The sequence below is a fragment of the Balearica regulorum genome, chromosome Z (genome assembly GCF_011004875.1).
Source record: "Balearica regulorum gibbericeps isolate bBalReg1 chromosome Z, bBalReg1.pri, whole genome shotgun sequence".
In the NCBI taxonomy this organism is placed as follows: domain Eukaryota; kingdom Metazoa; phylum Chordata; class Aves; order Gruiformes; family Gruidae; genus Balearica; species Balearica regulorum.
In genome coordinates this window covers 10,502,069-10,524,497 of record NC_046220.1, presented here as the reverse complement: position 1 = coordinate 10,524,497, position 22,429 = coordinate 10,502,069, and the positions used below count along the sequence as shown (strand labels likewise).

At 43.9% G+C, this 22,429-nt stretch overlaps 1 protein-coding gene and 1 long non-coding RNA gene across 6 annotated transcripts in view; one reads left to right on the top strand and one right to left on the bottom strand.

Moving 5' to 3' along the window:
- The window catches only part of PALM2AKAP2 (PALM2 and AKAP2 fusion), a 271,609-nt gene extending 269,162 nt beyond the window's left edge, over positions 1 to 2,447 (bottom strand). For 4 of the 5 annotated variants that reach the window (XM_075740493.1, XM_075740496.1, XM_075740495.1 and 1 more), the window contains exon 1: positions 2,062 to 2,447. In XM_075740493.1, the coding sequence (XP_075596608.1) occupies positions 2,062 to 2,106 (45 nt within the window). In that variant the 5' untranslated portion in view covers positions 2,107 to 2,447. The remainder of the gene's footprint in view (positions 1 to 2,061) is intronic. The other variant, XM_075740494.1, reaches the window with a different exon arrangement.
- A 2,978-nt stretch (positions 2,448 to 5,425) lies between these two features.
- On the top strand, positions 5,426 to 17,392 carry LOC142599535 (uncharacterized). The gene is made up of 3 exons (XR_012833103.1): positions 5,426 to 6,974; positions 7,071 to 7,198; positions 16,524 to 17,392. It is a non-coding gene; the product is annotated as an uncharacterized LOC142599535 (long non-coding RNA).
- The last annotated feature ends 5,037 nt before the right edge of the window (positions 17,393 to 22,429 follow it).

Sequence of the window (22,429 nt, the reverse complement as noted above, 5' to 3'; positions counted from 1 at the left end):
CTGATGGAGCAAAGCTTACACTCGAAATAATCTTCTCTGCATTCTGACAAACATTTGCAGCAGCCCAAAGCAGAGGAGATAAGTTACCTAACAAGCTTATATGGAAAACCTGTTGCTCAGCAGAGTGGGCAAGCAAACAAGTCAGTTCATGGACCCACATTCAAGCTTAAAATAAGGCTTAATTTTTTGATGCTGAAGTAAAATTCTTTCAGTCTACTTCACTGCATACATTACTATACTATCTTTTATTTGTTGCCAGAAAGAGAAACCAAAAAAGAAATATATATAGAAAATGAAGATCCAGATTCTCAAGGCCTTCTCTCATACCAGCATAAAAAAGCTGCAGTACAGCAGGTAATAATTTTACATCCATAATGGCCTTACTGGTGTGAAATGCAAAGCACTAAGAAGCAGAGCATCTGATTTACTTTGGTGAAAGGTTCAAGCACATCATGTGGAGTGGAAATGGGTGCTGCTTGGTTTTCTGTTATATAGTGGTCAAAAGAAGCAATAATTTAAACCATTTTTTTTAATGTGGAGGGGAAGTTTTTCAGAGCTACACACAGCAGCAATGCGCGGAGCAGCTCTGCAGTACGGTTCAGCTGCACAGCAGTCCCAAAGGAGAGGCAGTGGTGAGGACTGCCTCCAGAGGAACATTCACGGTGTTTCCATTTGGAGATTTGGCAATGCCTATGCTGACAGAAAACTGTGAACCAGCTTAAAAATATGCATCTACTTTCTGCTGCCTGAAAATTAAACGGTTATAGCATCCCCCCCATCAAATGATACCATTTGCTCCTTTCCAGGAAATATTTTAGAGAGGGAAAAAAAAGCAATCTATTTGTTTTACATCTGGTAATTTAAAATCTCCATGGACCTATTAGCAGAATAGTGGACTTTTAAAGAAAACAGCTTAGAACAGCAGCAGCAGCAGCAGCAGCAGCAGCAGCAGCAGCCATTCCTCTTACTACAAAGGAAATCTGTAATCTCTGCTGGCTACAGTAAAACGTAGCATCTGTTGATCACTGGGGGAACCGGGGAAGGGAATGTAAAACCCATGCGGGCTCTGCTGTCTTCTGTCATTTCCCTTCAGACCTCCAGGTGTGCGGTCCCCGGCACGGACCGTGCCATCCGACTGGGACCGGCACAGCTGCATCGACATCTCAGCCGTGGGGAAGAAGAGGAGCTGGGTGTCACTCGAACAAGGGCAGGCTGTGTGGGGCTGGCAGACTGGCAGTGCCCACGGAAACACAGGCCTTTTGACACGGTGCTTGTGCCGTGCTAGAAGATGAGCTGGCACTTTCTGCGTGCCGGGATGATGGTGGTTTTTAAACACCCAGGCCATATCCTCACCAGGTGTCACTCCCCATGTTCCTCTGAAATCTGCACCGGCTGAGCCCATAGCTTACTCCAAATTATGGTACTAAATGTGAAAACAAAAGTTTTAACTAAAATGGGGCAAAATCCTGCCTGGACTTTACCCCTGGCAGGATGCAACTCTGCAGGGAATTTGTCTGAAAGCATGTGCTCAGCTGTGGAGCTGAGGTGGCAGTTTAACTAGTAGATCAAATAATTACACAATTTTGATAATGCAGTGTTTGTATTCAATTGTCTTAAAAATTAGTACTATCACAATTATTTTCTGCATTAAAACCCACCCTACAGCAGATCATTTTGTTTAATTTCTTAATCAGCTAAGCCAACGCTCCCACCGTGAGAAAATATCTTTTCACCAGAGTACTGATTTTCTCCCGCAATCTCCCCTCCTCCCCACTTACTCCTTCTTTTCTTCTCCATCATCAATCTTTTAAGCGTGCCACTGTGCATTCACATTTTTCTTTCTGCACGTGTCAGCTCAACGCTCTTCCTCAGAGCCCTCTTTCTCCGCCAAATCCTGCAAAGCAGACTTTAACCACTCATTTCCCAAATGGGGAACTCCACGCACAACTTCGCGAAAGCCAGGCTCTCCAGGCGCTTCCCAGCCACCGTGCTGGACTCCCCCCCTTCCCTCCGCAACCCGCAGCTACGGACAAAAGACCAAGTAAAATGAAACTGACTTACTGCTATGGCTTGGAGCCTTTCCTTGTGCAACTCTGCTTCCGCCATCCTGGAGAGAAGGACACGGGAGGAGAGAGAGGGAGATGGGTGGGGGTAAAAAAAGAAACAAAAAGGCAAACAAAACCAAAACAGAGCACACACTGCAGTCACCCCAGGGAACTGGAGTAATTGCAAAGAAAGCCGAGCTCCTGTGTAGTAGTCAGCCACTTTTGGAGGCACTGCAGGCTGGCTCACGGTAGGATCATTTTAGTCACTGGACCAGTGCCTGCCTCGCTGCCTGTCTCCCAGCTGTATTACTAACTGCATTTCATTGCTGCTTCTGTGTGCTGTTGCTGTCACACAAGCCATGTATGCACTCTCCAAGCAGCTGAGCGCAGGGATAGCTCGCATGGCTATAATTTTTTGCGTTGACGTCTCAGCTCATTTGCTCCTCCTATGGGGCGCTGGGTCACGACAGGAGCTCGACATCAGTAGTGTGCACAGTAATCCAAACCTGCATGACTGCAGCAGAGGAGGCAGACAGCTGTGCCACGGCGCGTCCTTAGGGAGCAGCGCGGTGGGGAGGGAAGAACGGTGGCACATGGCACGGTGAGCGGGAGCTGCGGCGGGCAGACAGGCAGCGGCTGCAGCCCCGGCTTCAAGCAGGTTTGGCTAAGGGAAAGGACAGGGCTGGCAGGAGGAGGGAGGGCACGGGCGGTTGGGGAACAGAACAGCAGAGCCACTTGTGAATGCAGTGGTAACACGGCATGCTGCAAAAGGCTGCTGCTGCAGGGCAGCCTTTGAGAGCAGCGGTGAGGAGCGTGTGGCGGGGGGGAAGAGGGAAGGCGCACCCTGCACGTGCATTGCACATTAAAGCACTGTATTGACATCAGACACTTGAAAGTGACAAAGCCGTACGTTAAAACAGCCTGACTGAAGACCCCAGGTGTGCTACAAATAAGGAAGGAGGCAGGTGGGGAAGGGAGGGGAGGCCTGAGCCAATACTGTGAAGGTACCCTTGATTTCAAGTGTGGCTTTGGTTTTGCATGCAACCTCCTCAGATTCTTTAATATGATCTCCCATCTGTTTTGCTTTCTCCTAAATAGCAAAGAAGGCCCTCGCTCTCTTCCAGCCCAGTCCCACCCCAGGGTGCTGCAAGGGTGAGCTCAGGGCTGCCCCGGTGGAGGAACACCCCCGAGCCAGGACAGGCACCGCACCGATGGATGGCTGGGCAGGGGCTGAGCACGGCATCCTGCTGTCCTGCATAAATGCATTTTGCTGCGCATAATTTTGGTTTAATAACCCCATGCTGACAAGACAGGGAAACTCCATCATCTTGGACAAAAGCAGTCTGGAGGTCACCCTGCGACTGCCCTTTCATGTGCCATCCAGCCTGGCGTTTTACCTCTCTGCTGGCACCCCTGTCCCCTCTCCCAGACATCCTCCACTGCCATCCCATTTCCAGCTCCGGGATGTGCTACTTGCTGCAGGCTGCCTTTCAAGGCAGCTCCTTTCTCAAATGTTTCCACCTCCTGGTCCCATTTCCCGTAGTGGTGCCCAGCCTCCTTGTCTCGTGACAGCATGTCAAAGCGACTTCTTGCTTAGCTTTGCCTCTGTGAAAGAGGTCCTTTGTTGTACAGAAAACTCACAGAACATTATATAATTCTGGTAGTCTCTGTGGCCAAAAGGCAAAGTTTTATTGCCATATCCCAAGTGAGGCAGTATCTTTAAGTGAGTGTTGGGGTGGGCTCACAGCTAGGGGAAATGCAACAATTCCAGCTTAAACAGGGATACTCTTTCAGTCTTCCAGCTTTAAGTAATTTGTTGGATTGCATCTGTCCTGTAGCTTATTTGGTCCCTTTCAGCTTGTTGTTTTTCTTCAAAACCTCTCTTTTTTGTTTTCAACCACCACATAAAGGTCCACATACTGCTGCTTATATTACTACAGCTGGTTTTGAAATATCCTGTCACACAGGATCCAGACATCTATACTCCCACATATGCACTGAGAACATACATGGGCAACTCCCGCTAAGACTTGCAAGCTATGCAATTAAATCCCTTCAGTACCCTTCTCATGTTTTGCTCTTAAGCCTTGCCCAGGGGAGGAATTCTACAGGCTATATCCAGCAAAGGCAAGGGTATGCCTCAGTGCTAACTGGGGCTGGGATGGGCAACCTATTCACTCCGTGATCTGTAGCCATGTTAGGTGCTGCCAAAGTGGTGTGTGAAATGCACCACATCAGGCCATCCCCTCTTTCCTTCCACATGGCGTCCACTCAGCAAAGCATTTATACATGTATTTAAGTGCATTCAGGGTACACATATATAAACGTGCAGGTGCACGTCTCGCTTCTGATACCTCACGACAGTTCATGAAGTGCGGTAATAGCAGCTGAGCTGGGCATCGTATTTGCCCCATGTTTATCCTCTCTCCCGTTTTACTGCAGTGCTTGTTGCAGGTGAGGGGTAAGCAGGGTGCATCCCAGTGAGTGCTGGGCCGTGCCTGGCCCCAGTGAGCCGTGCTGCAGGGCTCTGCACCCCTCTTCAGTTTAGTTTGCGAAGCAAAAGTGCATCAGCTCTGCTGTAGCAGCCCACCCTTCTGACTTTTTACAATTGTACAGGAATGACAGATGATGCACGAGCAGCAGAGCAGTTTCTTGCTGGTGACTTGCAATGCAGAGGAAAGGCTGGAAGTCATGCAATAGTAATAGCCACTAGTTTCCATACAGTGTCTTTCTTTTGTATAGCTTGAAGCCTGTGATGCAATGAGGTGGGAATCCTTCACTCAGGTGGTTCACAGAGCACACTCAGGTGAAATGACCTCTATGAGGTCACTTACTAGGTCATGACAGAGTCTGCAGGGGACAGTCCCTATGGACTTCTGGTTAGTGAAGGCAGCTTTAAATGAAAAAAACCAAAACAACTACCCAATCCATTTTTACACATTTTTTATTGATGTTCGTTAAGATTTTTGTTTCCAGAATGTTTTGCTATGTTGGTAAGGAATTTTAATAAAAAAATAGGAAATTGTGTTAAGCCTCAGTGATTTGTATTTGTTTTGTTTTACTTTTAGAGCAGGAAGGCAGGGTAGTATTTCCAAATTTTGAAGATGCTAAGAAAACAAGAAGGGGTTTAGGGTGTAGGGAGGATCAAGAAGATTCTAGAATAGTAGGCAAGCAAGAGGAAGGAAGTATTTTAATATAATTTGTTTTGTAGAAAGAAATGAAGAAGAAAGGAAAAATGTCCCTATTATTTTTCAAATGTCATTTAAAAGGCTGTTCTTTTCACTGTAATTTTTAAAAGAGCAAAAACTGCTACATCTTAATTGAATTGCATCCCATTTCCATGCAAAACAGATTTTTATTTTCATTTCTTTGGAAAAGAGTGTAGGAAACAATCTGTAGCCCCTGCTTGATGCTGGAGAGGATCCTGAAAGCACTCGGAGCTATGTGTAGCCTGAACTTTCAATGACATAGCCTACTTGTATGGTGGAAATCATGTTCTTGTCCTTGGATGGAGCTGAACTGGATTAGGAAAGGTTCTACTTTAACTCACCTGTGTTTGTTTTTGACAAACCTTTTTTTTTTTTACTTTTTTTTTTTTTTTTTTTTGGCCATTGCCCTGCATAGAACCAGAACCCTTTTGCATGATGCTGGGCATCTTGTCTGCTGGGAAAAACCCTTGATTTCCCATCCTCCTGTCTGTCTGTAGGACTGAATCAGTCAAACAAACTGGATTTTGGCCTGAAGACTGTGTAAGGAAGACACACGCATACACATGAAGGTCAGGATTAACGCCTCAGCCATTGCAAATGCATCGACATATTTTTGTGGTGACAAGTTAGTGGTTGGATCCTGGCAGCAGTTGTCAAGAAAACACAGAACAAGGAAGGAAAACAGGCTTCACATTTGCATTTCAGATTGTTTAAGAGGAGATACTTCTGGATCTTAAAATTACCACATGCCAGCATGTTGCATTGTGCTGGACTAACTCTGTTCTGGCATCCTCACTATTGTCGAGCATTCCTCCCTAGGGCATATTCGAACCATATTATTTTCATCTAAGTTGAAATTCTGAGGTTTATTAATCTGGTTTTTATCTTCCTTACCAGACACTGGCCTTAGATGCTATATCAAAATAGGCCAGGAATAAAAAGTTCATCAAAACCTTTAGATTCCTGAGCCCATCATCCATGCTCACTTTTTGGACTCTCTTAAACACAGTGTCTCGCACAACACAGCCTTTGAAATTTTTGGCAGTGGCACCATCTGACATTTCTAGGAAAGGCTACCCCAGCTGCAGTTTCAACTGGGGCTCTCAGCCCCGTCAGACAACACTCTTGCTGTCCGTCTGTCTCCCGTACCCAGGCTGCTTGCTGGGGGTGCTCAGTGGCTGCAGCACCAGGGGTTGTGCTCAGGCTAGCTGGAACCTCACTGCTGTGAGCTGCATGGGGACCACCTCCCAGCGAGCCATCACCCTGGGACAGTTGTCCTCATCCTGCCTGGACATGCTCATCCTGGAAGCGGTGGCTGCTTGGTGGGGGCTGTGTGTCCAGGCCCCCTCTGGGTGGCTGGCTGGTGAGGGTGCCCAGTCTGTTGCCACTCATGACTTGCAGTGGTGAAAGTGAGAAGCGGCTGAACATCCGAATATGTGCCGTCACCCCTCTGCTGCTGGGTGGCAGATGCTAGCACCGGTACGCCTCCTTCATCCCCCACAGCCCTTCACCAGGATTTCATGGGCACAGCCCACAGGGGACGTGGGCTGATGTAAAACCAGCCAGACCCACAGGACAAGCAAGGCTGGGAAACCTCCCCTCTACCTCCCACAGCATTTCACACCTGGAAAGTGCAGATGGGGAAACCATAAGCAATATGCCTAAAGTTGAACAGAAGGGGCTGTGGCAGAGCTCAGCCTATACCTCTGAGTCCAGTTCCGTAAGTGCACAAGATCATTCTTTCTTCATTGAAAAAAATCTTCATAAGAGACTTTGTTTAACTGAAGTTGTTTCCTCCCACCTTTTTCTGTTTCAGTTTTGCCACTTGCTATCAAGACACAGAGTCGAAGCACGCATAGCAGGAGATGGCATTGTTTGAGAAATAAAAACCTCGAGCACAGAGCTTTGTTTTAAACCTTCCCAAGACAGCAGGCTTATGAATAGGTAAGCCATCATTTATTAATAAAGTGCAGCCTATTAGGTTTTTCCATGTTTGCTTGGTTTTGTTCTGCAGCCATGGGGAGCTCACACTGAGAAGTCCTCTGACCAGAGGGGTCTCCACACGGTCACGCGAGCAGCAGGACACCTTATCTCCGCGGACCACCAGATACTGTGAGTGGAAGGGGCCCTCAGAGCAGAGGTCTCCTCGCCAAATAATGTCTGTTGTCCACAAACACTTGCTTGTAAGTGATTCTGCTGGTGGCAGAGACAAGAAGCAATGGCTCTCCTGAGACCTCTTGTCCTGCCAGCCCCCCTGCCATGCTTAAGCAGCCTCGTGTTAGCCTGAGCTTTATTCAGCACCTTCAGTCCTTGGCTGTAATTAATGAAGCAAGCCACAGAGCACCCCCTGTCAAAGCCTGCAGGTCAGTAAACCAGGAGATCCTGTTTCCAGTGATTTTCCTTGAAGTAGGGAAGAACAAGAAGAAATGATGTATACATTTCACCTTTCTCCCATCTTTCCTCTCCTGGTAGCTGGGGTTATTTGAAACTTCCCAGGTGGAGGAAGAAGCCTGTCTCCTGTTGGGATTTCAGTGCCGGCTGCTGGCACCGCAGCTCGCTTACCCAGCTAACGCCTTGCTGTGGGAGCCTAGCCTGGCTCCGGGGGAGCAGAGGGGGATTGGAGGACCTGCAGAGGAGAAATGTAAGGCAATCTTTCCCAATTTCCTTTACTGTCTCTGAAGTTACACAAAAGAACATCCTGGTTAGTCCTTGCCTTCCGCTTTCTATTCTCAGTGCTTCCCTTTGCATCCAGCTGGGGCAGTGAGGGGTGACAAGAGCAAGTAATGCCCCCAGCACTAAAGTGCAGGGCAGAAATATATCTGTGAAGAGGACAACTCTTCACTATAAAGGGAATTTTTCTTGAATTTCTATTCTATCAATCAGCATAATGATGCCACTGAAATAGGTCACCACCCCTTAGCTGCACATCCCTCTGTAGTTCTTAATGAGCTGAGATTCATGTGTACACCAGGATTTGTGTTAGAAACAGTTTGTGGCATTGGGTTTCATGGATCCTGACAACTTTAATACTGATAGGGGAGAGATTCTTGCCCCTCTTGCCTCTTAAAGCTGGCTTGGCTATTTGAATCTGCCAAGAGAAAGAGGAAAAAAATGTACTTTTTTTGACTTTAAGACTTTAAAACTTTAAACTTTAAAAGTTTAAAAACTAGAACTTGGTTCCTGTGACATCCCTCTCCTTTCTGTTCAAACAACCCAGATTGTAGCAGGAAAGCTGCTTTTAGCAGCATTTATTTCTGTTCTTATGTCTGCTGATCATCCTCCACATATAGTACATAGCTGAAATTATATCTTTTAAAAAACACAAAATATTTACTGCTGAGGTTCATGTTAGTACACTGGATTTTGCTTTAGAATTGAGATAGTAAAGTAGAGAAAGAAGCTACCTGCAGTCCAACTGGCAAAAGCTAAAGAAGAGGTGAAAATAAACTACTGCCCCACGAGGTAACTGAGGCCAGAATCTGAATATTTGGCATTTAGTGCTGCTCTGATCACTGTGTGACCTTTGCTTCCATTCCCCCGTATATGACAAAAAGATAACTTTATACCTCCTTTTCAAACACCCTTTTGGCTCTAGACTCTCTAGTCCATTCTCAGTTTGGTCTCCTATCTGTAACATAGAATTGTAGAATGGTTTGGGTTGGAAGAGACCTTTAAAGGTCATCTAGGCCAACCGCCCTGCTATCTTCAACTAGATCAGGTTGCTCAGAGCCCCGTCCAACCTGACCTTGAATGTTTCCAGGGATGGGGCATCTACCACCTCTCTGGGCAACCTGGTCCAGTTGAAGATGGCAGGGTGGTGGACACCACCCTCATTGTAAAAACTTTCTTCCTTATATCTAGTCTGCATCTACCTTCTTTTAGTTTAAAACCACTACCTCCTGTTCTATCCTAACAGGCTCCTCAAAGAAGGAGTAGAGGATCGGCAGTGGACTTCCAATGCAAAGAATAAGAAGTCCACTCCAGTCTACAAGGGCAGCTTTCCTTAATGACAAGCTTTCAGCTAAGGCTAAATAACCTGGAAATTTAGAACCGCGTGCCTTCCTCCTTTGCAGGGGGGGGCCTGCACAGAGAGGTGTCTTCCGCTTGTCTGCATCAAGGCTGTACTTTAACAACGGATGTTTCAGATCAGTCCACCTCAACTCCAACGCATTATAGCAATGAAAGAGCTGGAATTTTGATTTGATCTCTTTGATGAAGAGGAGTTAATCCATCCATTCAAATAAGGGGTCTGACAGTACTTTGAAAGAGAATCAAGTCAGATCTGAGTCAGTTCTACTTATCACAGCCCCTTTTCCTGAAATTCTCCAGAGACCTGTCATGTAGCCTTTCAGCTTCCTAGCTAGTGGTGCTAGTCCTAAAAAAAGGACCACCTAATGACAGATTTTTGTGTGGCATGCCATGTTTGGTCCTCTGACCTGAAAAAACTGGAAACCTTTTGCACAGAAATCATCTCTTGGTCTTTTTGCTTCTGCTTCAGGCAAGAAGTGGCAGAAAGTCACATAAGAGGATCAGAGACAAAAAGTAACTGGCTATATTCTGGATCCATGCTGAAAGTTTAATATGAATTTTGGACCACTCTACGCCCAAACTGGTACATCCAACTTTTGTTGTTAGCTAGGGAATTCATTAAGCTTTTCACAGCCTGAGGCAGCCACAAAGTGCCAAGAGTTTGCCTTGAACCAGCGTAACACACAGTATGTATTACGCAAAGCCACTGTGTTGCATATGTGCAAGTGATTTCTTCCAAGGATCTTAAAGGCTGCTGGTCCCACTTCTAAGGGAAGTCAACTCAAAGGCACACAAGCACACAGTGATGTCCCTTTCATGGGAAAGGCACCCCCAGTGGTTCCTTGCTCAGGGCCATTGCAAATGCTTTTTACAGACTAATGCTAAGGACAGCAGCAGTAGATGCTGAGAAAAATCAGAATCAGGCTTCCTGAGGAAAACGTGCGTCTCACTGACTTCCTATTCATATCACTCTGATGGTATTATTTTATACTTTAATGTTATAAAGTATAAATTGGAGAACTGTTTTACATTATATCGCATACCACATACAAGCCTCACTCGAGATTACCACTAAACTGGTATCTCTGGCATGCAGCTAATTAGGAAATCATCTTTATATTTGCACCTCTAATGCACACATGCCTTGTCTGGTAAGTAGCATTCAGAAGAGACAGTATTCATTAAACCTAGTAGTCAGCAGTTCCTAGGATGAAATTTAATGCTGATTTACAAAGCAGTCTAAATGATTGACATTGTCTTCCACTAATTTTAGTGGAAAATGATTCTTAATCCTCTAGACTACTTTGAAAATCCTTGTCAACATGTCTACATTTTAAGCTTCTGCATATATTCCAATTTTGGAACCTGGAAGAGACTACAATACATAATTGTTTCAACACTAAGCAGTCACCCAACCTTTTAAATAAAGATATTTGGAAATAGGCTGAATGTTTTAACCCTGAAAACTTCTAGTTATGTCCTCATTTAGTACTTAAGCTTCCTCCAACTTGCTCTGATTGATGTCTCTTGTACTGGAGAATAACAAAATGTGGAGCAAGGCTGCAGGTATCCTCAACCTCATGGTAAATTCAGACCTTTTGAGAGAGATCTGAAGGGATGTTCACCTGTAGCTAGGTTACTCCTAGGTGTGCCAGGAATGAAAAGAAAGAGGCTCCCTGTGAGGCTGGGACTGGTTTACAACAGGCAGGTAGCACGACAGAGGCTACTGTAGTTACGTGCTTAAGGTACTAGTTCATCATAAATTAAAATAATAGTAACCATGTAGCAGGGCCCTCTGCATAAATAGAGAAGAAAAAGATATGCCAGGTTGTTAATTTAACAAAATAAGACTTTTTTTTTTTTTTCTTTAATAATTCTTGTGCAGAACTACAGCCTTGCAGATTTCTCCTAGGAGGTTTGAATCAATTTAATGAAGGTGAAGAAAATCCATCAGTTGAGGTCTGCTTCTGCCACTGTCCACACTTCACACCGTAACAGTCCGAGACTCTTTCATAAGGATGGTAGAGGAGCATTGCTTTGCTTACAAAATTGTAAAGAGAGAATGAGATACAGCTAATGAAAAAAACCCCATCTCTTCATGATTTTACCCAATGTGATCGTCTACTCTTTTCTCATAGAAAAGAAAACATATCTCCCTTTCTCTATGTTTTCCCTTAATTTCTTTAGAAGGCTGATTTATTTTAATCTTTTGATGTTTTGGGCAATACAACATCTGCAGTTTGGGCAGTCATCAAAGGCATGGAGAGTGCTGTACTGTCTGTCTGCATCAGATCTATTTAGGTAACTTAATTTTCTCCACATGTTAGACTGTTTCTATCGTGGAAACAAATATTTTTTAAAGACTGATAAAATACTTCCAGTTGAGATTTGGCAAAAGACAAACTGTTTGTTGATTCTAGTGCCCAGGATACTTCTAGCCTGAGTAAACCTACATACGTCTGCAGCAGATGCCAATATTGTATCTGGTGTGTGATGGCAATAAGGTGACAAGAGCCCTGGACGTGTCTGTTTTAAACAACATCTTCTACAGATCTTCCAGTTACCAAATTACTAATTGCTAAGCTCCAGTTCAGCTATACTGAATGCACATGTCTCCATGCTGATGTGAGAGTCCCGTCTAAGGATGATGGCACTTTTCAGAAAATTGGGACCATATGAAAGAAGGGACTTTTAAAGTTGTATTTTGAGTTCTCACATTTCAGATCTATCTAGGAATTTCAGCATTTTTTCCCTCTGATTACACCCATAGAAAGATGTAGAAGTGTAACAACATTTGCAGCTTATTTCACATGGGGTGTGTAAGCAACGATTTCAAGCCCCCAGTATTCTACTTGAATAACAAACTTAAATGTCCCCAAATCAGTAACACTACTTACAGAACAAGCTCTAACCTCAACAACATCAGATGATTTTATTTAGTAGAGTAGATCAATAAGCAGACATCTGTAGATGTGGTTACTAATCAAGCCCTGGCAACTTGCAAATCACTTCTCCTTTCATGACGGTGTTTCTTTGCCTGCTGTTTTCTTATTCTTTTAATGCGAACTCCTCAGTACTGGGACTGCTTGCTGTGTGGTTGCCGAGGAAGGATAACAATTAGTTAAATTACATCTGGCATTGCAATAGCTGGACCTACAAAAATTAAGTTAGCATTTAGTGTTTAAGAAGAAGTATTGTTAGTGGCAAAAAAAAATGATAGTTTATCAAATCTAGCTTGCACACAAGATATGCATTAATTTTAATAAGATAAACCAAAGAACATTCCTATTATTTGGTGAATTTCTCAAAAGGTTTGATTTTTTCTCTGAAGATATGTTCTGAGACAAGCACTTTACACTGTTTTTTACTTTTGTATGGAGTAAACGTGGGGATATAAACTTGCAAATGATGTGATGTATTTCTATTTTTAGTTAAAAAATGATTTGAAATCTTAATTATTAGTACTTTCAAATTAATACTGCTTTACCTGAGAGGTCACAATCAGAGCTTGAAGAATAAGTCTCGATCTGATTTTCCTTTCAAAATATCCTGTTATTGAACCATGTTGCACTTGTTGTCAACCTAAGTTTGCAGCTCTCTGCTGATTTATAGTTAGTTCTGATTGTCAGTAGTATATTGTGGCAAGGAGTTCCACAAATTAGCTCCAAAAAATACTTCTTTTTAATAGCTTTTTTTTCCCCCTTGGTTTCACTGCACCTGTTATCCAGCTATCAGAGTTCTGATTTAATATTCTAGCCTGCCTGTCTCATCCCATGATGAACGTGTACCAGCTGTGAAATTTTATAATGGGAATCATTCCTGCAATCGATATAAGCACAGTCTTCCCAAACATCACAGAAAACCCACTATTGCAGAAACAAAGTCTAGCTCATAATCTTCTGGAGTGAGGCAGAGAGCAAGAAAGATGCAAAACAAAAGAAACATTCTTGATACTTTGAAGAGAAACAAAGAATGCACTGAGAAAAATTAGTTAATAATGTAAAAATAGCTGGAAAAACAGGGGTTGCCTTTAGATCAGAGATCTGGTGTGCACTGTCAAATTAAAATGATGTTTCAGGGGAAGCAGAGCAAGTATTTTACTCTGTTAATTTTGTGTAAGATTCCACAATAAGCATGAGCTTGGCTTTTGTTTGCCTTGAGTGAGCTGCAATTTCAGCAGCTACAAAGCCAGAGAGTCGAATGGATCATTGCTGCAAGAGGAAGCTGGAAAACCTTTTGGCAGTGCCCACATAAGAGAGGACTGTAAATAAAAATTGTCTTGAAAGGCTTTAAAAGGTGGCTTAGTTTGTTCTGCAGATCAGCAGATGCAGCTTAAATTTTTATATGGATGTGCCCACCTATATAAGGAGCTCCGTGTGCAACCGAGGTGGTTCTTTTTCCTTTCGCTGAAAAACTCATCCTGTTGTACACCTAACTCTGAGCAACTTAAGGTCCACGGATACTGCAGTTATTTCAGTTTTAATGCTTAATTAAGTCGTGATCTTTTGGCTCTGGTTAAATCACTGTGTGATGACAAATACTGGCTATGACAAAGCGGATGACAGGCAGTGTGATGTCTCAGTACATTACACCCCCAGAGCAGGTTACAAGCCATGGTTTCTAATCAGAGCCCTTGAACAGATGTCCTGCAAGTGGTAATCCCACTGAAATCACACAACCCTCTGGTGCGGGGTCTCTTTTGCATGTTTTGCCCCATACAGTCTGGATTTACTGAGCTGCTGAGTCTGTGTAGTAAAAGGTGCTGCACTTGTAGGTGCTACCTTTCTAGGTTTTTGAACCATGGAAGGCTTTCTTGGGTATGAGAGGGCTGAAAGAGTGCCTGCAGGAATGGGATAGCCTTCTGACATAGAACTGGGGTGCAAGAGGTCCAAGGTCTGTTCCTGGCTGGTGTGCCCCCTCTGTGTCACCCCCACATAGGGCTCCTTCTCCCCACAGCTCCAAACACTGGCAAAACCCAGTGCGGTCTCTGCCGATGTGCAGCCCAGCCGAGTGGTGATGGGAATGCTGTTGGGAGCTGTGGGAGAGGCTGAGAGTCCTCCTGGATTTTCACAAAAGACTGTTCCCCATGGCTTATAGCTCAGCCAGATTTCAGAGAGGTTATTTTAAGTCAAAGCAGAGCATATTCTGCTTTCAGTGGTTTGCATTTCCAATTTCATACTTTGGCCTAATCTGATGATGTTTCAGAGCTGCTAAAATAAGACATATACAAACTGAGAAAAGAAAAAGTGAAAATATTTCTGCTGCCCTGATACAGAGTTGCTGCTACCATTGCAGCTACATATCCCCATGGAGCAGGAGTGAGCTGAGAGCAACTTTTAACTCATGGCTCCCTCAGCTTTGCTGACAGAGTGGATGTCTCCCCCGAAGCAGCAGATCCCATGCCTTACTGCTGAAAAATGTGCATCAGTGGTAGACCACCAATCTTCCTAGGGCTTCACAGCTGTAACTGAAGCCAATGTAATACACAAAAATACCTTGGTGCATTTACAGTAATTCAACCTTTGCAGCAAGGACATACACACGGGCAGAGTTAAGCTTTTGCTTTCCCTACCCTTTACCCTAATGCCACATTTTTATGCTAGCTGTCAGGACAGGGGCCAGAAGGGCAGCAGGTCAAGGCAGACAGGACAAACGTGGCTCCCCGAGCAGAGAAAACTGTTGCTGTGATCTGTTCCCAACAGGCTGACACTTGGAGGGGTTGTCATGCGCTTGTGCTGGAGTTAAAAGACCTTATAAGGCAAAGCCTGAACAAACTGTTAAGCAGTCTGAAGTGTTCCTCAGTGCTGAAAAACCTCCAGGGAATGCACAACATACCCCTGGCAAAGATTACAGCATATTTTACAGCAAGCTCATAGAGTAACAAAGCAGATATTGTATCTTTGAATTTCAGGCTCTGCAGGCTACTCTCAGCAACAAAATTAAGATCGGGTCCCCTTCTTGGGTTCATTTTACTGTAGTGGGACAAGCTAAGTGTCATTCATTAAATCTGTCTTTAAGATTTCATAAAGTTGCACATTGAGTCTTCTGGAAAGATGCTCTCTACAACATAAAACTTATGTGGAGGCCTCTGTGAGCTGATGGCTGGACAAGCCAGATCTATTTAAGCTGTGGCAGTAGTCAATACCAATGACAAAATGAGCAGACCTTGCTCATGAGATCTCCACGGTAAACCAGTCCTGCTTTGCCACCCTCCAGCTGACTTGGGGTCATGAGGTGTGAGGACTTCCACCCACTCCTTTTTTCCCTTTGTGATCCAGGAGGGGATGTGGCACAGCTTCCTTGCACCCTGTTTACGGACCTGCAGGAAAAGCCCTGCATGCTTAGATGCAACATACAGAGAAAATAGCTGAAGCTGTGCCCCTGCCTCAGCTGGTCTTGCCTTCACTAAAGACTCAGAGTGTAACACAAACAACAGCAGCAAAAAAGTCTGAATAAAATGGCTGCACCACTGGGGAGCTCCGAGCAGAGCCATTTTGCTGTGGCTGCGAAGCAGGCATGGCTGTGGCACCCCTGTGCATCAGAAGCAGGGATGAAGGCTTAACATTGTCCCCTGAGAAGGCTGAGGACCATCCATCCTTTTCTGCTGGAGTTAAAAGGTTTTGGAAAGCAAAGCCTGAAAACACTGTGTTTTGCTGCCTTTTCAGATGCTTGTTGGTTCCAGCTAGCTGCTGCTTCTAGTGGTTTTTAGTAGTTTTCCTCTCATCTGCCTTTGCTGAAGCTCTTCAATATACATTGAGGTGCTTACTCACTTACAAAGCAGTGAACTGTGCCAGAAAGACATGGGCTATCTCTTCCCCCCATAAGGCAGAGATCAAACTGCTGCCAGTCTAACAGCTGTGCCTGCGGATGCCCGCAAACAGACAGTTTCTCTGACGTTTTTCTTTGTCGGTTCTGCTATTTGCATTCTCTTACCAAAGCCTGTTTACTGTCCCATCCCTGATATTATCTGATATTATTATCAGATATTTTAAGATAAATCCTTTCCAGCTGCTTTTTCTGTTTCTATTCAGCTACCTGTTTACATTATGCAGGTGCTGACCTAAATTAACATAGGCATCCAGAGGGCAAAAACTGATTTAGTCACTTTTCCAAAGTGAATATGGTTGTTCAGAGCACCTTTGTTAATTATAAAACTAATAGGAGGGTGTGAATGCCAGTGTGGAATGACTTTCAGAAAGTAAGACCATTGAACTGAGATCTGTTTTCTTTCTCCTTGAAGGAAGCCGCATGGAGGTAGCCTTGCTCCAGCTGAGGAGGAACAGACTGGACATCTGTCGCGTACCCATTGACTCTCCCCTCTTACAGGAACTGATCTAATAGATCTCCATTGCAAGAAGGGCTTGCAAGTGCAATTGGTGCCTTGTTCATGAATGCCAAAGATAGGACTGGAAGTACTTTGGACATGTCTGTAGTCCACCTCTCTGTCTTAAGACAAATGCAGATACTCCGCAATCTGTTCAGTTACAGTGAGACACACGTTGTCATGGATGCAACAGATGTATCTGTGCATGTCACTACATCATACCAACCACCTTCATCAGAAGACAGACTTATCCTACCTAAGTTTTGGTAGGGTGCTGGATAGCGGTACACTGGCATGTCTGAAAATCAGTCCCCAAGAGGTAATACGGACAGCTACTGGGGTTGAATGAGGAGCAACTGGGGTTGAATGAGGAGCTGATAGCAAAGTTAGTCATCTGCAGATGACAACTGACAGTGACTAAAGAGGGTTGCAAAGTGCCATTTGTCTTGTAACCATAACAAAAACGAAACATTGTCTGTAAGTATTCAAACTTTTCAGCAAATTAGTTTTAACCATTAGCCCACTGTTTTGTGCATGGCTTTCTAAAAAAGGTCAACTAATTGAACTGGCAGGCACACCCATAAAGACAGACCCTTAAATGAATATTGCAGAAAAACACATTTGCAATCCGTCAGCACAAGAGCATTCTTATTGAAGACACATGATCTCTAGGAAATGCCTTCTGTCAACTACTGAATAGCAGGAGCTGGTGAGCAGACAAAGCCAGACTGAAGTATAGTGATTTTTAAAAGACTGGTGGCAAAGGCAAGCAAATTAAGAAAAAAGTATAGAGAAAAGCTGTGTAGGCAGATACCACGCAGAAAAAAAACCCAGCGCTCAAATCCGAACCAAGCTTGGGGATATCAAATCAGTGCTAAACTAAAGGTCAGAGGAATCAAAGTATAGAAATGGACACAAATTCTCCACTAGCCAAGGCAGATATAACAGACGGGTCGAAGCCTGTTATTAAGGTTGGTTCAGGCCAGTGACTTGAAGTATGACTCAATTTGGTGTGTAACATACATGACTGCTTGCGTCTAGCTAAGGGCATGCAAAGCTTTCACCAGTCTCCTGAAGCAGTCCTTTTGTGGTGTAAAATAAGCTCCAGGCTGACACAAACTGCTGACATTGGAAACTTCTTTATGTCCTCCTCTATGTTTTATCCACAAACCCCATATTTTTTTTTAATCTTCAGCATCATTATCTACAGTAGTAATAAGAAAACAAGAACGCTAATGATTTCCAGAGGTTGTAGGAAGAGGTGGCTGAAAACCAAAGAAAATTTTTCAGAAAATAATATATGGATGCTGGGGTTTGCTTTGCTTAATCCCTTAGTATTTACAAATTAAGAATGCCAAGGAGGTAAGCTAGAGAGTTCTGTGTTGTACATTTGACTCAGAACAGATCTTTGGTAATGCCACCCTTGACTGGTGTCGAAACTGTGTATTCAGGAATGATCCAGAAGCTCAAATACCGTCACCTAACCTTTGCATGCTTCGAAGATAATACCTATGCTGCCAGTTACTGCCTTGTAATTTTTGCTGCATAGTTTTGAACACAGAAGGTCGTCCCAAAAGCTGCTGTTTTCTCTGCAAATACCTGTGAAGGCAAGAGGAGCAGAGTTTGCAGAATTTAGTATTTTATATTTACACTATCAAGCAATGAAACTCAACAGTGAGAAAAACATTTTTTACAATATGCCTATGTATGAAACCTCTACCAACTAAAAACTCAGATGTCAAAAAGGTGCAAAAAGAAGCTTTGGCCTCTGACCAGAAACTTTTTTGTTAAGCCTACTCAGGTCGTACAAAAACTGAGAGTCAGGTTGGTGGGTATTCTGCCCTGTTGATGAACAGCTCAGCACCCGTGCCCTGTTCAACAGCATTTGTACTGGTCTAGTCTATGAAAATGAGTTGAACATTCATTTCCAGGGTTACCCTGGGTCAGACATTGCTGATGGGCATGTATCTGGTAAGGGGAACTCTGATCTTTGTACCTGGGATTAAATTCTGTAGAGGTTCAGAACTGTTTTATTTTATGGAATAAACCTGTGAGAGTACACTATCTTCTCTGGTTAGTGTGGGATTAAGAGCAGAGGGACCTGACTGCAAGCAAAATTATATTGAAAATATCATTACTGAGCTGACTAACTACAATGCTATTAGAGGGAAAAGCTGCACGGAGGGATGAATTGCTGTTTGTGTGCTTTATGATTCACTCATCTGATTATGCCAATCGAAACAATTTGCTGCAGTGTCTTTTGTACACAACCAGGAAACAGAGAGGCTCTCAGAGCTCCAGCAGTTCTCTCATTTTTGTATGGTTTGGTACCATGTGAATCAACCTGCAAGTAATTAGACTCCGAAGTGTCTCCCATCATACATACAGGCACTTTTCTTTAAGCAGAGCAGGCAAAGCCGTATCAGGTCAGATTTGCCCAGTCCACATAAGCCAGCCTGTGATGCTGGAAGACTTGTAGGAAACAGGCACGCATGCTTTTGAGATCAAGGCAGTCAGTGGAGCTGTGCTGACTTAATGTGGGCAAAGATCCCAGAAGAGGTGAATGTTTGTGACTCTGAACCTATGCATGTGGCTGGTAGAAACCCAAAGGTTTGAACTTGTTCTGTCTCGTCTCCCAGAGCCCTGAGTATGCCAGAAAGCCACTCGTCAGGGAACGTTACAGAAAGCCCTAGGTACGTGCAGCCTTGTGGCTGGCTTTTTCTCTCTTGACTAGATCTTTCCATGTGCCCTTGTTCTTGCCGGATAAGAGCAGATCTCTTTTAAGTGCTTCTTGGCTGACACTGACCTCTCAATAGACAGATAAAAAGTAGAGAGATTTTCTCCTCCTGTTTTTCCTCCTCCCATCCACAATTGTCACTTATCTCCCCAGCTAAGCCAATTATAGTGCCTCCGAAGTGTCCCCACGAAGAAAGGGACAGACACCAATTGAATTTCCTGCGGGCACTGTACAGAGGTTGTTTTGTTCCTGCGACAGAGCCATTACTCCCTTGTGCCGCTGGTGACTCAACTGAAGACTGAGCCCTGCGAGAGAGTAAATGTGGTACAATATTGCTAAAAATGCAGCAGGGACTGTAGATACAGCATGAAAGTATTGACTTCATTGTCAAGGAGTCCAAACTGCACCCTAACCTTTGGTGTTTCAGGAAGCTGCAAAGGGGAAGAAAAATAAGGGAAGAGGAGGAGTGGGCAATGGAGAGGAGGGGAGGGGAGCGCAGGGTGGGGAAGGGAAGAATAAGTGATCAACTCCGAACTCCACTGCCTTTGTATGGAGAGCTGATGCCATCCATTACCTAGTAAAAATAAAAAGCTGTCATTATTTGGATTCCAGTAGCAGCCTGGCCATGGATAAAGACTTGCATTATGTCAGGCACTGCGCAAATGTTGAACAAAGTGCAGTCTAAGGATATGGCTCCTCTGCTGAAGGGAAAAGCTTGTCTATGCTAGCTTAAATCCGTCTAACTTGGATAACAATGTAACAGGGCCTCTGCAGTACAAGCTGGAGTGTTGGTTAGCCATCCAATTCAATATCCAGGCTATGATTTGCACAGATGTTCTGCTGCTACTTAGGGCAGCTGACACAAAGCTGCTCTGGGCCTGTTCCTTGTGCTGCGATCCCACCTTCCAGCTGCAGCTCAGGTGACACCTCAGTCAGAGTGGGAATGAAGAGCAACAGCAGCCTACCAAGGGCAGCCTTCAAACAAGCTGTCAGTAAGTCTGATGTGAGTTTTAATGAATGCAACATGTTGTCAGCTGAGGATCAAAGTCCTAAAGCATTGTAAAGTCTATGCTACAACAAACCCACATGAGTACTGTTTTGTTAGTATACTTGCATCAACAAACCTGTACTAGTGAAAACTCTAGAGCTAATGGCTGTACCTGGAAAAACTATGTTTTGGTTAGAAGAATTTGCACAAGTATCATTGTGTGAAGTAAGATCAGCTGAAGTACACAAGGGCTTTTGCTGGAACAGCAATTTTGCAGAGCAACCATATCTGTTACCAATAGAGCACTGCTGGCAACGTGTTCTAGTGCAAGACCATCCAGCCATAATCCCTTTAAAGTGTATATTTTATTGAATGTTCATGATAGCTTGAACATTTGCATAAGCTAAGTCATGTCTATCCAGCACTGCTGTCCCCTGAATGTTTTTTGATAGGGTAGGAAGAAGGAATGTAAGAAGAAAGGGAAAGGGAAGGAAGTGATAGTTTTACCTCAATCTTCAAAGAATAAAGCAGAAAACCTCCATTTTCTTAACTACTTCAGATTGCTAACTGATGGGTTTAATTTGTGTGTAGATTTGTATAAATTATGTTTTGGATGAAGATGCTAAAAGCATGTGAAACTTGTGTAAATGTTTATGTATAATCTAAAATGAAAGGTGTGGTGTGAAAGATACATTGCCTTTGCTATCAGCGCATTCATATGTAACTAATGCCAAATATGAGGGAACAGGCTTTTGCCCTTTCTTTTTATGTGCCTAAACTGGGATCCATGAAAGTGCCTAACCTCCAGTTATGTCAGGCACCCTGTTGCTTGAAATCACCATCTCATCTCATCTCATCTCATCTCAAGCGTTTTTCATTAAAAGACATGCATCTCAAGAAAAGCCAATCCCACAGCAAAACAGCTTAATTGCATCAGGTGATTGTTACAGGCATCTATTTTGCCCAATAAATCAAACTCCTTCCTACAGCCATTGAAAAGACAAAGGTAAGATCTCTTTTTTAAAAGAAGTGAGAAGACATTATTATGGTATGTTAAAATTTGGAGCAGTCGTCTCATCTTCTTCCCTGGGCACAGCATCCAACAGTTTCAGAAATATGTCAAACAACAAGTGGAACTCTAAAAATTTCCTAGTTTTCTAAGTAAAAATCTGGCCCAACATTTGACAATCAGGACTGATTAAAGATGATTTGGGATAATAAGAATATTAATACCTGTAGTGAAAAGCAAACAAAAATCTATTCAGTATCTAAAAACACAGTTAATGCTATTTTGGTGGCTGGTCTAGTGACTGAAACATTAGCAGTACTAATCCAGCTCAAGGAAGGCACTTTTAGCAGTCTACAGTTTTTTCTTAATACCTTGTTTCAGCCTATGCCATGTAATATGCAATTATGTTTCTCCCTGCCTGATAGATCAGTACAATGAAACCTCTGTATTAATTACCAATCCTGTTTAATGACAGAATATTAGCATCCCTGGAAAAAATTGTGAAGTCGATGCATCTACCGAGACCAGGTGTCTCATCCTCAGATCATAGAATCATAGGATGGTTTGTGTTGGAAGGGACCTGAAAGATCATCTAGTTCCAACCCCTTGCCATGGGCAGGGACACCCTCCACTAGACATTGTTGCCCAAAGCCCCATCCAAGCTGGTCTTCAACACTTCCAGGGAGGGGGCAGCCACAGCTTCTCTGGGCAACCTGTTCCAGTGCCTCACCACCCTCACAGTGAAGAATTTCTTCATAACATCTAATCTAAATCTATCCTCTTTTAGTTTAAACCCATTACCCCTTCTCCTGTCACTACATTCCCTGATAAACAGTCCCTCACCATCTTTCCTGCAGGCCCCCTCCAGGTACTGAAAGGCCGCAATTAGATCTCCCTGGAGCCTTCTCTTCTCCAGGCTGAACAATCCCAACTCTCTCAGCCTGTCCTCATAGGAGAGGTGCTCCAGCCCTCTGATCAGCTTTGTGGCCCTCCTCTGGACTTGGTCCAATAGCTCCATGTCTGTCTTGTACTGGGGACCCCAGAGCTGGACACAGTACTGCAGGTGAGGTCTCACGAGACTGGAGTAG